The 16,910-nt window shown below is 34.8% G+C and overlaps 1 protein-coding gene across 9 annotated transcripts in view; it reads right to left on the bottom strand.

The window, feature by feature from the left end:
- The window catches only part of CUNH8orf34 (chromosome unknown C8orf34 homolog), an 89,765-nt gene that overhangs the window by 42,424 nt on the left and 30,431 nt on the right, over positions 1–16,910 (bottom strand). For all 9 annotated transcript variants that reach the window (XM_039335045.1, XM_039335036.1, XM_039335065.1 and 6 more), the window contains 3 exons: positions 12,702–12,730; positions 10,878–11,047; positions 8,374–8,540 (listed from right to left, as the gene is read on the bottom strand). In XM_039335045.1, coding sequence (XP_039190979.1) covers positions 8,374–8,540; positions 10,878–11,047; positions 12,702–12,730 — 366 coding nt within the window. The remainder of the gene's footprint in view (positions 1–8,373; positions 8,541–10,877; positions 11,048–12,701; positions 12,731–16,910) is intronic.

Here is a 16,910-nt window from a genome sequence, read left to right on the forward strand (position 1 = left end):
TTTGTTGGATTAAATCCATGATCTGCATAAAAAAAATATATTGTGAATATTTTCTTTTCTCTTTAAAGGCAGTTTCTTTTACTTAATTAGAAGCCACTTAGTTTTCTGCATATGTTCAGAAGCATCTCTAATAAACCTCTAATACCAAATGGGAAGTATTTGCCATTTTTCTTCTATATGAAATAAGTATCGAAGCTGAATTCCTGTATTAACTGCCTGCAACTCTTCTAGACTCTTCCTTTCCCCAAAGTGGATTGGACATTTATGAACAACGTCTGTTCTAAACTCAAGCCAAGGAGATTGTGCCATGTTTGAGAGGAAAATAAAATGAAATCTCCAAAACAATTAGAGTTTTCATCCTATTATAAAGAATGAACAAACACTATAAAGTAAATACCATTTTTCTGAAAATATTAAGGGATGAGAGGAAACCTCCCCAAGTAGCTAATGCTTATAGTTTAATTAGATAAAGAGGGAAAATAAATGCTTATCTCAGAAAAAGATATTTAAGTACATTCTAGTGAATCTTACTGTTGTTTAATAATCTCTGGATTATGCACAACAGTAGGGATAATGTGAATTATCTCAGTAAAACCTCATTTATAGAGCTGGACACCTGGGAATTCAATTTAAGGCAAGAATATTATTTTGACATTTTTTTATCCAACATGAATCACTGCAGTATTATAGAAAATGAACTCCATTTATTTGGAGGGAGCGCTTCCAAACGGAGCCAACATAAGCTTTTTGAAATAGGGCTTATTTGGAAATGTAAACATATCTGAACCAACTACAGCCAAAAGCCCCATTAAGGTAATGGGAAACAATCTTTCCAGTGCTATTATAGAATCTGCCTTATTAAAATCCTGATCTTCAAAGTGCTGCATTGGCTCAGCCCCCATTCATTTTGAAAAAGTTCTGCTCCAGAAGGATTTTTCAGAAGTAGCAGCAGATTGCCTAATGATTAATAAGTGCCAGAAATTATATATTCACTGTGCAATTAGAGAAACATCTGAGAAGTGCTGGGCTTCAGGGAGGAATAAGCATATTTTTTCTCTCTCATTATTTGCTTGGGGAAAATTTACCCTTTATTGCAGTGGTTCTCAACCTGTGGGTCGGGACCCCATTTGGGGTTGAACGACCATTTCACGGGGGTCGCCAAACCACGCTGTCCGCCATTTTTTTCCCTTTTCCCTAGCTGTCCTACTCCCTCTTATTGGTGGCCACACCCACTTGGGGGTCACCACAACATGGGGAACTGTATTATGGGGTCACGGCATTAGAAAGGTTGAGAACCACTGCTTTATTGTCATTCTCAATTGGAGAGGACAAACTCTGACTGAAAAACCACATAATAAAAGGATTCTGCATTCTGCATTCTGTTCAACCTAGCTAATGTTAATATTTAATAAATCACATCATTCAATGTAAATCATCCTCCTTATAATATTCATTATATAGAAACTGTTTGCATATTAAGCAAAAGTCTGCAATGTGTTTGATGGAAGAATGGCAAAAGATAGTTTAAGATGATGGGAGCTAAAAACAGAAAAAAACTCAGAATGAGAGCAGTGAAAATAGTCTAGCAAAGGCCTTGTAGATATCAAAGATATTGAGAAGAAATATTAGACAGCCTATGACCTTCATATATATTTGGATTATAGCTCTCGGTTCTTCTGCCTGTTGGCTACCCTAACACAGAATTCTGGGAATTTATTATAATTATGCCATTTTATTTATATTTTGCATGAATGATAAATTACCTAGAATTAGACAGAATTCAACAGAAGAAAAAATAAATTAAATGTGTACAAAAGCAGTAGGTATACTCAATGCAATGCTTCAGGAAGTCCATGAGAATAGAAGCTATCATCTCAAGAAGCAAGTTGTTCTTGAGGTGGAGATCCCTTTTGGGCTGTTTTGCTGTAGCCCCCCCTTCTGGGTGGCCTTAAGGCAGACTCATATAAAGCAAATCACAAAAATTCACAGAGGGCATAAGTAACTCTCTTCACTGCCCCCTGTTCTAGGTAAGGCTTCAACTGAAGAACCAGTTCTTTCTATCCTACTTCAAAATCCAATTTTCACTTCCACAAATTATCAAGGGAACATGATTGCATGATTATGGTCTTTGTTGGTTTAGACACATCACAGCTTCTGAATATGTTTTCCAAGGCCTTCGTCACTAGTTTACCAAATGCTAACCTGCAAGTATTTCTTGTCTCCTTGTTTCTTTATTGTTGATAGTTGACCCTAAAAGGCACAAACTATCTATCACTTGTAGAGTTAGAGTTGTTAAATTATTTAAATTGTTGCTTTTGTCATATGATCTTGTAAAATATTGTTATTTCACTGGGACTTTTTTTTTCAAGAATAACAATAAAATATGCATTTTAATAAATCACTTAATGTAGGAAGTGCATTATTCTGTCTTGCATTCTGGAATAACTGAGAACAAGTGCTAACCTTCTACGTAACATTAGTTCATATCCTAAAGACTGTCTGCCTTCAACCTTTTCTTCTCTTTCTAGCTCCTTCAACTTCTTTCACAGTATTTAGTACTCTGACCACTGCCACTGTTTGAATATTTTCCATGTTGTATCATCTGCAAATTTGAGAAGCATTCCCTCCATCTCTTCAACCAAGTTATATTAAAAAATGTTGATGAGTCCAGGAACCACTGAGAAACTTCTCTTAATATTCTACTCTACCAATGAACATTTTTGAGCACAACTTTCAAGCAAGTGATTTATGCCCTTCAGTACAAACCACAGTTGATTATTTGCTGATCAAAATGCCATATACTGCTTAATCAAATATTTTAAGTAAAGATATATTGCATCTAATGCACTTCTATAATCTAATAAGGAAACTGCCTAATCAAAAAAATCAAAAAATAAAATTCAAATGGTTAAAATGTTTTTGAACAAATTCTTGCTGACTTACAATAATCATATTGTTTTAATAATGCTTGAAAATAAATTGTTCTAGGGTCTTAGTGTGTAATTTTCCCAAATATTAATAACAGACTGACCAGTTTGCATTTCCTTAGATCCTCCTTTATTCCCTTTTTGATGAAAAAAACATTAATGTCCTCCTCCTATTATCTGACACTTCACCATATATTACATAGATAATATATAAAGATTCAATTAGACCAGTGGTTCTCAACCTGTGGGTCGGGACCACATTTGGGGTCGAACAACCATTTCACGGGGGTCGCCAAACAACACAGTCAGCCATTTTTTCCCCTTTTCCTTAGATGTGCTACTCCCTTTTATTCTATTGGCTTTTGAAAGCCAATAGAATAGACTCTCTTGAATAGAGTCTAATTCATTGGCTTTCAAAAGCCAATAGGAATTGTCCAGGCTGTCTCTGCCCTGCTGAGCCCGCAAAAAGTCCCATTCTGCAAATGGTGCTTCACCAGTTGAGTAGTCCTCAACTTACGACCGGTTGAGTAGTCCTTGACTTACGACCGGTTGGGGGTCGCGGCATTAAAAAGATTGAGAACCACTGAATTAGACTATTTCCAAATTTCTTCATTATCTTAAATGCAATTCATTTGACTCTGGAGATGTGAACTTATTCATAGTAAATAGATATTCCATGATTATAGAATGTAACCATCAATCTCCAGATTTATTCCAGTATTTTGCAGTACTGCAGGCCACTTTAGCTGACTGTGTTCAGCAGGTCAGCGGTTCAAATCTCACCAGCTCAGGGTTGACTCAGCCTTCCATCCTTCCGGGTAGGTAAAATGAGGACCCAGATTGTTGGGGGCAATGTAAATATATATACATTGCTTACTGTACACCGCTTAGAGAGTGCTTGCACTTAAAGCGGTATATAAGTCTCATAAATAAATAAATAAATAATCTTTCCCCTTAATAATTTCTTAGAATAAATATCCAACTTTTCATAGAAGACTGAGCTACAATAGGAGTTTCCCTTCAGTAATAATATTAGGCTTTTATATTCATTCTCCACTAATTTTCCCCTGCTCCCTCTACTAACTATTCCTAATCAGACTGCATGAAGAATGAATGATAATGTTGTGTCTTCCTTCATCCTCTCCAAGGAGAATATGTTAACTAATAAATTATGAATTTTGGGAAAAATTATTCTAGACAGAGTTTGTCTTCCAACATATGTTTGGATAATTAAAATCTTACATCACTATCAGTTCTACTGATTCAAATCCTCTATCACCACTACTTTTTTCTCCTCACTAAACTTTATTTTCACATTAATCTTCTAAAATACAGTTATTTCAAAAATAATTACAAATCCATGTAGTCCTTGAATTATGACTATAACTGAGCCCAGAACTATAGTCATAAGTCATTATGGTTGTAAGTCAAGGCACCCATATGACTGAAAATGACTTTCTGGCCTTCATGGCAATCATTAAGTGAACACCTCAGTTGTTAAGCAAATCCACTGATTTGAACGGGTGTTTCTTGCAGAAACCAGCCAAAAATGGCAGAAACAGCCAAAAACATCCCAAATTGCAGCCACATGTATATAAAGCATGGTCATAAAGTAGCCCTGTCTGACATGTGGTTATGTGATTACAGTGAGGGAGGGGGATGGGATTGACAGAGAAGGCGTCATAACTTCAAATAGTTGTAAATCAGTAAGTCATTAAGCAAGGACTACCTGTACCTGATAGGTTACTGAGGATTTGAAATTAAGCCTGATCTTCCCTATTTTAGTTCAATATTTTAACTACTTGCCCCTTTTATTCTATTAAAGAAAGTTTTGTATTTTTACATGGATTATAGTTTCTGCTCTTTGGTAAGTGTTTCCACACTGTGCAAAGAAGAGCAGAATAAATATGTCATGGTAAATCTAACTTTGGAATATGCCTGAAATTCTGCAATTGCTAAAGCTAATTATAAATCACTAATTAAAGTCATAACATATGACAACCATAAGCAGACTCTGAATGTATTTACAAACTTATTAAAAATAAGGTTGGTACAGAGAGTTTTAAACCATTTAAAAGAAAAGCAGAACCAATGTTGCTAAAATTTAGGTGTCATAATACATAATTTTATTAGTTTTATCCCACCTTCATGAAAAGATATGTTGTATTAATTCTGCTGGCAATCCTCTAAACACATACCAAGGCATCCCTTCCTGAAACCAATGTTTCTGAAATATTTTCTCAGGACTCAAAACAAATGGGAATGAATAAATGTGATCCACCAAAGTCTATTTTGTCACAGTACAAACAGTAGTGAGCAGTCCTCAGGCGGTTGGCAATTGGCATGTATTTATGATAGTTGCACTGTCCCAGAGTCATGTGATCACTAGTTGCAACTTTTCCAGCTCATTTTTGGCAAACAAAGTTAATGGGGAAAGCAAGATTCACTTAACAACCGCATGATTTACTTAACAATTGCATTGATTCGCGTAAAAACTGTGGCAAAAAGGTCATAAAATAAGCCACAACTCACTTAACAACTTTCTTGCTTAGTAACAAAAATTCTGGGCTACCTGTATTTTTTGTAACACAATTTTAAAAATTACATATTATGACAAGTATACAAGCAACTTCACATACTAGAGAAAGCTGAGTATAAGAAAAAACTTATAATGGCAAAAAATGAATCGGGGAAAATTATATAAATAATAATAAAACAGATCACTGGTTTACACCCACTCATTGCCTGCAGTTTAATAACATACTGCAAGGAAGTATTAAAAATTGGTTAATAATCTGAAACTATAAGGAAAAACACCATCTGAAACAGAATCCTTGCTCAATACTGTCTGTATATACCGCCAAGATATTGCAATGGAGTTTGGACAAGGCAAATGTGCAATCCTCATTATTACATAGGAAATCTTGTGAAAACTGAAGGAATCAAGCTGCCCTTTGGAAATAACATTAAGAGTCTGGATGAAGATGATTGATACAAATACCCTGGCATCTTTCTGGCTAAAATCAAAAAGAAGGTTAGAACTGAATATATCATGATAGCAAGGATCTTAAAGTCCAATCTCAGACATATTATCAACTCAATTAACATCTGGACAATTCCAGTCATTAGATATCATGTCCTTCATCTATGCAGCAGTGTTGACAGACTTGTGAGTACACCAGACAGTCTGGTGAGTAGAGTCTGTCAACATTGCTGCATGGATGAAGGACATGATGGATGAATGACATGATATGCAATGACTGGAATGTACTTGTCAGTACACCAGACAGCTGAAGAAGAAAAAAAGAGCATTGGAAGAATATCTGAAGGACAGTGAAGAAGATGAACTGAAACTAATATATCATGAAGACAATGTTTAGGCAATTTAACGAAAGTTCTAAAATTTATGCGAAATCTTAGCAGCAGTCTAGATATCATAAAATTAAAACAGAGATTTGTAGTAGACTAAATTCTGTTATTGCCATGTTTTACTGCCTGCTTTGTGAAAACCCAGACACATAACTCTATTTTCAGCTTATTGGATGCAACCAAATCTTGGTCTACCAATAAAGAATGGAAAGAAAATGGAACTGATGTCAGCAATATTTCAGCTCAATGCTCTCTTGCTAGTAGCATTTTTCATAATAATATCTACTTATTAGTTAGTATACAACTAATTGAATCAGCAGTTCTATATTATTAAAAATTATTTTAAATATTCCTTCTGCATATAATGGAGTAAGAAATTGTGTGGTTGGGAGAGTACAGTATAGTTAACAAGCTGCTCATAAATCTGTTGTTTTAAGCATCTACACCCCGAGAAATAAATAAATATTTAAATACAGGTGAGGCTAGAAAAACCATGCTGTAGAACATTGGCAGTTTGGAGGGGCATCAGGGGCTACAGTAAAGGGTTTCTGAAATGAGAATTTTTGTAATCATGTTATCATGATAGACAATATAAGGAAAACAGAGCAAAGAACCATGATTTCCTGAATCATCTAGTAGTTCCTATTGGCTCACAAATTACCTAAGATAATGTAAATGTACCAAAGTTAGACAACAATTAGGATGACAAATCTGACTTGGAATAAGACAGCTACGGCTTTCTCCACTTTTGTTATGAGAATTATCTTAAATTTGTATTAAGATATTTAATGTCTTTAATAATTGTATAATATAGGTTAGTTAAATTCATGAAAAAGTACACACAATCATAAGAAAAGGAGAAAAGATACACATTAATTTAAGTAATTAGGAGTTAATAGAGTATGACTTTTAAAAAGCTGCCAGAGGACTGTGTTCTTTGAATAGCAGCAAGGGTAGGAGAATGGCCAACAGTGTGAAAAGAAATAATTTGAATAAATATGCATATTAGTAAATCCTACATGAAACTACAAAAATGATGAAACTGTGCAAAAATTGATAATTTCCTAACCATTTATTATGAAAGAAAGGGGGGAAATCCACAATGACGTATAGACATTTTAAGTTTTCTTCATTAAGGTACACCTTTCAAGCTTACGCATTAATGTGAAATAGTCCCTCATATTTTAGAAAATTAAAACATACAGTTCTTTTTTGACTCTGAGATTCAAAACAATAACTCTAAATCATTATTCTCACAGAAATAAGTAAACACATCCCCCTACATATCAAATTGTTCTAAGAAAAAAATCTGGTGACAGTGAATGAATGCAACGCACTAGACATTTATCACTATTGAAGAATTAAGAGACAGAGATAGAAAATAACATTTGATATTACCTGGAATACTCATGAGAATTTCAGGGTATATTTTTAAATTCATGTTGTGCCTAATTTAAGAATAATTTCAGAACACAATCAATCTTGCTTGTAATTTCAAATGACAAAGAAATGATGCCCCGTAATGGATTAACTGCCACTACAACTCCAGTTCCAACCTCTAACTACTGATTATATATACAAACAACTCTCTCTCTCTCTCTCTCTCTCTCTCTCTCTCTCTCTCTCTCTCTCTCTCTCACACACACACACACACACACACACAGATAGAGAGAGAGAGAGAGAGAGAAGGTTAATTTGTATAAAATTTACATGCTTTAAAAAAAACCCTTGACAGTAACAATTTTTATCTCTCTAGATTTTTTTAAACTAAGCATATAATACCTAAGTATCACTTGGGAACCTGACTTCAGATTCCAAACTGAGTCTCATAAGGATAAGTGTCATGGTGGCCCAGTGGTTAGAATGCAGTATTTCGGGCTATCTTGCCCACACACCAGCAGTTCGATCTTGATCAGCTCAAGGTTAACTTAGACTTCCATCCTTTCAAGGTTGGTAAAATGAGGACCCAGATTGTTGGGGGCAATATGCTGACTCTGTAAACCACTCAGAGAGTGCTGTAAATGCTAATGTTATAATCAACTAAGGACACTTTAAATGAATTAAGTTTTGTAATTACCCAACAGTTCCATGGCATCATCTTCATTATCAATATCTTCTTCTGTTACTGAAGGGGTTGTGCTGGGTAGAGAATCAAATGAATCTTGTGAAAGCATAGCAGCCAACAATTTTTTATGTTGTTGCTGCTGATGTTTCAGTCCTTTAGTCTTCGGTTTCATCTTTAAACTAGAAATAATTGTTAGTTAATCTATTAGTCTCATTAATAACAGCTGTTTGAGCAAGACAACCTATATATTTGATTAAATAAATAAATCATTACATAATTAAGTCCTTTTGATTTCAGAATAAACAGGATAAAGATGTAGCATTATAATAATAATTAGAGTAAAATAAGTCATTCTAGACCATGTAAGATAAAACACATATGGAGTATACTTCATTATATACATATATTTATTTGCTATATATATGTAGGAGTGTGAGTCTATACATATGCTATACATAGTACGTTTAGGTGTGTGTCATGTATGTGTTTCACTTTGAGAGCGGGCAACTAAATTTCATTTTTGATGTTTGCCATTGTGCCCACATTAAAAAAATGACAATAAAGGTTATCTTATCTTATCTCAGAAGTGTGTTATGTATACAGCTGGCATCACAAAGAAGAAGCCTATCACTGGAAAACACAAGCTCAGTTCAGAAGAAAGATAATGTTAACTCTGATAGCTGTTTAGGGGATAGGAAGATGTCTTCATCAGAGATCCCAATCAAATCATCATGGCAGACAAAATGTTGGTCCCATCTTTTGGCCTACCATTATTTACTTATAAGATGGATAGTAAAAATGTAATTGTGTTCAGCTGAATACGGTAACATATATTCACATGAGTCAGAAGCATGCTAGGCCAACATCCCTAATTGTGTAGAATTCAGCTGAGTAAAAATTTATATCCAAGGCCTTCTGGATAAACAGGAAATTCAAGTAGGAGGGCTAAAATTGTCTTTACCATTTATCAGTTCTGAGCTGAATTTATCAGTTATAAAGTCTTGATCACTGCAGTGGACATAATTGAGGGCTATATGTGAAACAAAAACATTTCCCAAGAAACAAAAAGACAAGAAGAAAGAAAAAGGGAAAGAGAGAGAGAAAAACCTGCAAGTACATAGATAGTACAGGGTATATCAACACTCATGTCCTTTAAGCCAATAACAATATTTTATTAATTAATACTTTTCAGAAACAATAGTACTGTACTTAGAAATGTTCAAATGAGTAAGAAAGTGTTTAGAAGAAAATGGCAAGCAATATGAATATTAAATGTAATTTATATAATAATTGCCTATGGCAACCATGTTTTGATATAATCTGTATATGTATTTAATCACTTGAATTAAATAATAATAATAGTAATAAAGTTTGAAGGGACTTTGGAGGTCATCTAGTCCAACCCCCTGCTCAGGCAGGAAACCCTATACCATTTCAGACAAATGGCTGTCCAGTCTCTTCTTAAAAACTTCCAATGTTGGAGCATTCACTGCTTCTGGAGGCAGGTTGTTCCACTGGTTAATTGTTCTAACTGTCAGGAAGATATCCATATTGTTTTTAAATCCTATGGTTTTCTATTTTCTTGTTTGATATATAATTGTTCTCAAATAGTAACTATTGTTTTCATTCTCATTCTTGATCAGCCCATGCCTTGACACCTGCTTTCTGATTCCCTGACCCTTTAATTTTTTTCATGCCTATTTTGAAACTCAGCTCATTCACCTAGGTTTGGTTTACTGGACTTGCACATAATTATCTTAAAATGAAATATATAGTGCAATAGTGTTTTATAGTTCATACAAATGCGTATGAATATACAAATGGATATCCAACTAAGTTATAAATGGGAGGATGCTTTTCATCCTAGCAGAGACAGAAGAATCTTTGCAATGGAACTGTGTCAAGATTAGACACATGATCCTGGCTTTCAAAACCCTATTCACTAGTGTGAAGAGAAACTTCTTTTCTTTCTTTTTCTCCTGATAATTAAAATAGGATCAAATAATAGTAATTCTGATGAGAACTTGACCGATGTTTACTTTTACATCTATTCCCCCATCATTCCTATCAAGATTGATAAATTATTGTCATAAGAAAGGGCAACTTCTTTCCCACCATTAAGCTTATCAATGTTAATCCTACTGACAAATAAATAGTTAAGGTATCTAAAGCTGAACAATGGAAACCTGAAAGCCACAGGTGGCCTATGAGATATGAGGATGACCCAGATATGATGTAGACAACACACTAATTTCTGACTTTAATCAAGTCTTATTTTTCTATTTTCTATTATCTGCATACGTTCTTATAAAGATGTATGAAAGTATACTCAAGAAATGAATAGAAGGTCCATGCCAATGTCTTATATGTTCCCATTCTTTGTCTATCTTAGACAAAGTATTCATCATGACAAAAAATTTCTTTTACAGCAAAATCTAATAAAATTAATCTGTTGAAATTGCATATGACATGGACATACTGTATCTCCAAATTATTACTGTAGCTGGAAAATGTACCTTCCTCCAGGACTGCTACTATCTTCACTGTCCCACTGTTCAATTTTGCTTCTTGGTACTGGAGGCTGCAACATTTCATCAGCCAGTGGATCTGCATCATTTTCTTCACGTCCTATCCATTCTCCAACTACCCGAGGCCGAAGAAGTGAAGTGTTAAAGGCTGCTGTTTCCTAGTAGAGAAAAAATTATTTATTACTACTTATTTGCAACAGTATGGAAAAACAAAGGAATAAACACAAGCAATTCAAACATAATTATATTTTATAGAATGATACAACATACATAAAGGAATTTGGAAGACACCAGAACAGGTGGACTGCAATATAATACCAACCTTAAAGAAAAAGATAACAGCATTTCTAGATAGCTAAAATTATTCTGTGATTATGTCTTATTAAGTTGGTGTTGGTCTTGGCAATCATATAATTTACATAAATAGATTTACTCTAAGTAGATCTATCCCAACCTGATCATTTAGGTTTTTCAACAGGGTGGTCCAATGTAATTGAGCCTATCCACTTTGCTGCTAATCATATTCTTCTCCTTTTTGGCACCTTTATCAGCATCCTAGGCTTACAACACATTAAAACTGCATTTCTAGACTAGTTCAAAGAAACATCTTATCCCTAAAGTTCCAAGATTGTGTTTTTCATTGTGACATTGTGAAATTTTCCTTAGAAAAATCAAGCAAATATTGCTTGATTTTCCTTCTTTCCTTCCTTCCTTCCTTCTTCTGAAGTGTTGTACAGTATTTGGATCCAAAGCAAGTAAGAGTGTACTCTCCTTCAAGATATTAGTTTCTCCTTACTAAAGATGTGCCTGAACTTGTACTTATTTTCCTGTCTGAACACCACTATTGTGCACCACTACTTTAATGAGCAGGGTAGAGTGAGAATACCCATACTGGATCTGAAGCATTCTTGTCTGCTGTGGACACAAATACTGTACTACTCACCACTAATGTATATATCACTAGACTCTGGTTGCTACAGAAAAACATAAAAACATTGCATACAATAAAGCATCATAAAACCATATTGAACATAAAGTGCAATAGCTTCTCCAAATCATAAAATAAAATAAGAAACAGTTTGAAATCCAATTAAGCTTTGAAAGTTAGACTGAATAAAATTGTTTTTATGGTCTTGCAAAATGTCAGTGATAAGAGGGGCAGAAGTGTGCTGCTCCCAAGTGTGGGTCCTGTCACTGGTCCAGGTCCCACTTACCAAGGAGCCAGGGCCTTGAGGAGATCTTCTCTAGATTAGGGGTCTGCAACCTTGACAACTTTAAGACTTGTGGACTTCAGCATAGCTGGCCGAGGAATTCTGGGAGTTGAAGTCTACAAGTCTTAAAGTTGTCAAGGTTGCAGACCCTGTTCTAGATGACCTGACACAATTATTTTACGAAAGATTATCATCACATAGCATTCTTTATGTATTTTATATGTTCTATCATGTGCAATCCGCAATGATCCTGTCAAATTGCTTTTCACAACCATTATCTGAGTGATCACTGTTATATGTTGCTGACAGCAAATTTTATAGTAGCACTTTGAATTTCAACAGATTTCTTATATGCTTCTAGATGGGATGGGCCTTCAACTTTCAGAAGATTATATGTTGATGAGTCTTCTCAGACCTGGTGATCCCAAAATTTGTAATGCTATCATGAAATGAATGAAATAGTATCACATTCAGTTGAGAATGTAATCTACCTAGAGTAAATTCCAGCAAGAACGTAGTCCCACACTATCCCAAAACTATTTTTTCATGCTTATTTTGTGAGATACATAGTTTGATGTAATTTGCTATACATAATTCTTACCTTATTGAGCTCATCGGAAATTGCAATGCCTATAAATACAATAAGATTATAATTAATTATAAAAATAACTAAATAAAACATAATCACTTGTGATTTAATGCCTACTGAAGGCCTAATTGAAATATAACAATGAAATTCCTTCTGATTATGGTTTCAGACTGGCATATAATGCCTGATTACTCTCACATTTTTTCCACATGCCTCTATCTCCTTGTGGGAATATCCTACATTCTGAGTCCATTGCAACATTTTGCATTTTTAAAGCATATAACTGTTACTCTCACAAAATGGCTTCCAATGGGTTGCTTATCGATTTATGAGATGGCTGCCATACTAAACACAACTAGTCATAACATACTGATTTATTAGAAAGCAACTTAGCTATTTTGATTCATGTCTTCCTTCTATCACTCCAAAGGATTTTCTACCATCCTATTTCTTTTTTTTTAATAAGTGAATAGACAATAGGACTACAGATTGTTCAAAGGAGGTGATTTGCAACCCTTGGAAAAAAGCTAAGCAAAGTGCCTTTATGTGCAAAAGAGATACTGCCAGGAACAGTTTATGACACTTCATGCAAGGCTCAAATAAGAGAGGGACACTTCAATTATTCAGAGAAATTCTTCGTGTACAATGTGACTTAATAGACACATCCCCCCCTGAAAACCATTTACCATTTTTATTATTTAAGAATGTATTTTGTTACTGGGCATTAGTGTCTTATGACCAATTCAATATGAAAAAGTACATACATTTACAAAGTACATATATTGTACAAAAACACGTTGCTTCCAGGTTGTTAATCAATTTTTAATCCTGGAGGGATTAATTTAGAGTACATTTCTAAGTCTTCAATCACTCACGATGTGGGCGCTTGCAAGAGGTAGAAAGTAAAATAAACTTTTACATACTTTATTTAGTTCAGAAAGCTGAATAAACATACCACAGTAACCCATTTTTGGTCATTTCCATATATGATCTTCCCCCTAAGCTTTAAATTTCTGTTAATTGTCCCTTAAAAGATATCTATTGTTCCTTGTATCTCAATTATCAAATCACTCTTTGTCTATTTGGTTGCACAGTGTTCTTACCCTGATTTCTAGGATTAAGCACTTTGGTTTCATAGACCAGTTTTAGGTTTTGGCTACCAAAGACATGCTAGTTTGTTTTCCCTCTCAGGGATATCCACCAAATCAGTCTGCTTTTTATTATCCTTATTCTCAATGATTGAACAAATACATTGAATGTATATAGGAGAAACTGTGAGAGAAATGGGCATCTGTATAATTTTTTAATTTATTTTTTTTTAAAAAAATAAATAATATTATGACAACATGTGCCAATTCCATATTTCTTCCAACTTCTAAGTGTACAGAAAGCTTTAAATTCTTGCAATAGTATGCACATAGGGCTTTTTGTGCATTGTCACCTGAATGTTAAAAATAGGATACCCTTCCTGACACCTATGCAGGGTTTGCAGCAGACAATTATTCATTGTGCCCAAAGAGAGAAATATCTGCCACTACCTAGGATTGAACTGGGTGAGGCTATATACTCAATATATTGTATATTATCTCATATATTTATCATATATATATCATACTATGAAACATTGACCCTTATAATTGTGTTTAGTTTATTTTTATTTAAAAGAAATGTTGACTTAATTTAAATTAAATATTTATTTTGAAAAACATGAGTTCAGAGTGGGATTTCCGTTGACCCACAGCTCAGATAACTGATATGATAGCTTTAATACAGTAAGGAAATAAAGTACACAGTCAATTAAATTCTCTGCATCTGTACGATATTATGCCCTGAAGTGCAATAGAAAGCCTATTCAGATGTCACTTCTTTGAAATATATTACAGCCATTTTTTCCAGAGAGAAAAAGGAAGAAGAGACCATAAGTGCTACGAAGTTCCATAAAGAATGCTTAACAACTGTGCCTACCTTTAAAACCTTCTCCTGTTAATGTACACCCCTGCTTTGATAACTGTATTTACTGGAACAATTTTCTGCTAACAGTTAATTTCCATTTTTATGCTTCTTCAACTTTATTTGCAAGATTCACATAATGTATCTCTTAAAATGCAAGAAGCTTTCCTTCTGCAAGCCTTTTGAGATTCATTCCCAAGGAACTTACTTTAAACTAAATGCAGGTGACTTTAATGTAACTCAGATAATTTTTATCACAATAGCAGAAAAGACATAAGGGGCTTATACTAGATTCTTTTCTGTCATGATATTTCAAAATGCACCTTCCTCAGATGGTATTCATTTTACTGAGAACAAAAGGTTGATGTTGATGTATTTTTCTGAAATGCCAGCAGATGGCCTTATTAAAGACTGAATGTTCTTAAATCTATTGAATTAAACATTCTGGTTTTAATGGTACAGTTAGGATCATTTTCTCTTTTCAATTTCAGTCTATGAAAGTAAAATGGATTACCAGTATTTTAAGAATGATTTAGTGTACATCCCAAAAACTGTAATTCAGCAAAAAAAAAAAAAATCAACAGCATTATATTCTTAGAGAATTTCTTTGGATACAACCATACAGGATATCTATAAAAGAAATGTAGGAGGAGTGCCAGAACCTGGGAGGAGTCAAAAGAAGAATTCAGAGTCTTTACATAGTCACAAATGGACCACAATGGTCCAACTTCCTTGAATCCCACAGACCTTTATCTAGAGCCAAAATAGTGCTAACTGTTAGTTCAATAGATTCCTGTGCATACACATGAGTAACAATAAATCAATTTAATTGAAATTTCATGTGTCTTTTATGCCTGACAATAAAAATTTAAGTCTTCTTCAAGCATTTAAAAAACATGCCAGCTTTTTGCACAAGGACGAGAGTGCAAATGTTAGCTCAATTGCAACAATGTACCAATTTCGGTGTTTCTAGTGCGCTTCTTCCCTTGCCTTTTCTTTGTGTTGATACTCAAAGCACCGCTGAACAAAAAATAGCAGAGCTATTGATTTATTTATAATTTGTATGCCTATAGTGAATGAAAAAGGAATCTCTGTATCATAAAGGCTCAAATGAGATTCTAGCGACTTCCGGTTCCGGTACTCAGCGATGCCAGTCATGCCTGGAGACTTGTCTCCGTGCCGTCCGGAGTTTCCTTTGCCGGTAGACCCCCTAGGGGGTTGAAAATCGCCCTGGAGGGGCGACCACCGAAGAGGAGGCTTGCTGGTAGATATGGGAGGGCAGCAGCTTCTCCCGTATCTCCAGCTATCTCCTTAGGGCCGATGGTGTGTCCTGAGTACTTTGTCTTAAAAATTAAAAAACCAATAAAATTTGTTCCCCCCCCCAAAAAAATGTGATTCTAGCAAAACCAAATAAGAAGCTATATAAAATTTGCCCCCTCTTTTGGCGATGGATATGGAAAAGGACAGCATTAGTGATGCTAATTAATACAAACCTATGGTTCTATATATTATTATGGAATATGGTTCTCTAAGTACACATTCATATGAAAAAGTATTAACATTGTACACTTGTGGCAATCAAAACATATGGAAGATGTAATTGCTATTGTAGAGCAATAACTTAATATGAAAAGTTGAAGATATTTGAAAGATAGTATTATTTTGATTCCTTATTGCAAAAAACATTATGCTGGCATAGTGAACTGGAAAAGATCAAAGAACATAGGCAGTATTAAATAAGGATATTATTCTGCCATTACTTCTCTAATGAGACAACAAGCTTATTACCTACAATATTTTTTGGCACATGCAACTTGATCTCTGTCCTAAAACTGCTCAGTCAGCCTGAACAAAACATATGGATTTTACAAACACGAAACATATTCAATGCATAATAGAAATAAAAATTGAATGAAGTATTGCAGTAAAAAAGATACTACACTTTAGTAATTGGCAGTCATCGCTCGGAAGTCCTTGAGTCCTCGTGGGATTCCTGCCCGGAGGTTGTTGGGTGTGAGTCCCTCCTATTGAAGCTGGGTTCATGGGTTCAGTTGGGCTTGCTGCTGACTCCCAGCTGCGTTGCAACAGCCCTGCCTGCGTTGCTGGAGTCAGTAGCCGGGTTGGCGGTGGAGTTCCCCAGACTTATGGTACTGGGGGGATTTTAACCTCCCATCACTCGGCGAACGCTCAGAGGCGGCGCAGGAGTTCATGGCTTCCATGGCAACCATGGACCTGACCCAGGTAATCCAGGATCTGACTCATAGGGGTGGT

This window comes from Crotalus tigris, unplaced genomic scaffold (genome assembly GCF_016545835.1).
Source record: "Crotalus tigris isolate CLP2741 ecotype Arizona unplaced genomic scaffold, ASM1654583v1 scf7180000017546.9332058, whole genome shotgun sequence".
Taxonomy (NCBI): domain Eukaryota; kingdom Metazoa; phylum Chordata; class Lepidosauria; order Squamata; family Viperidae; genus Crotalus; species Crotalus tigris.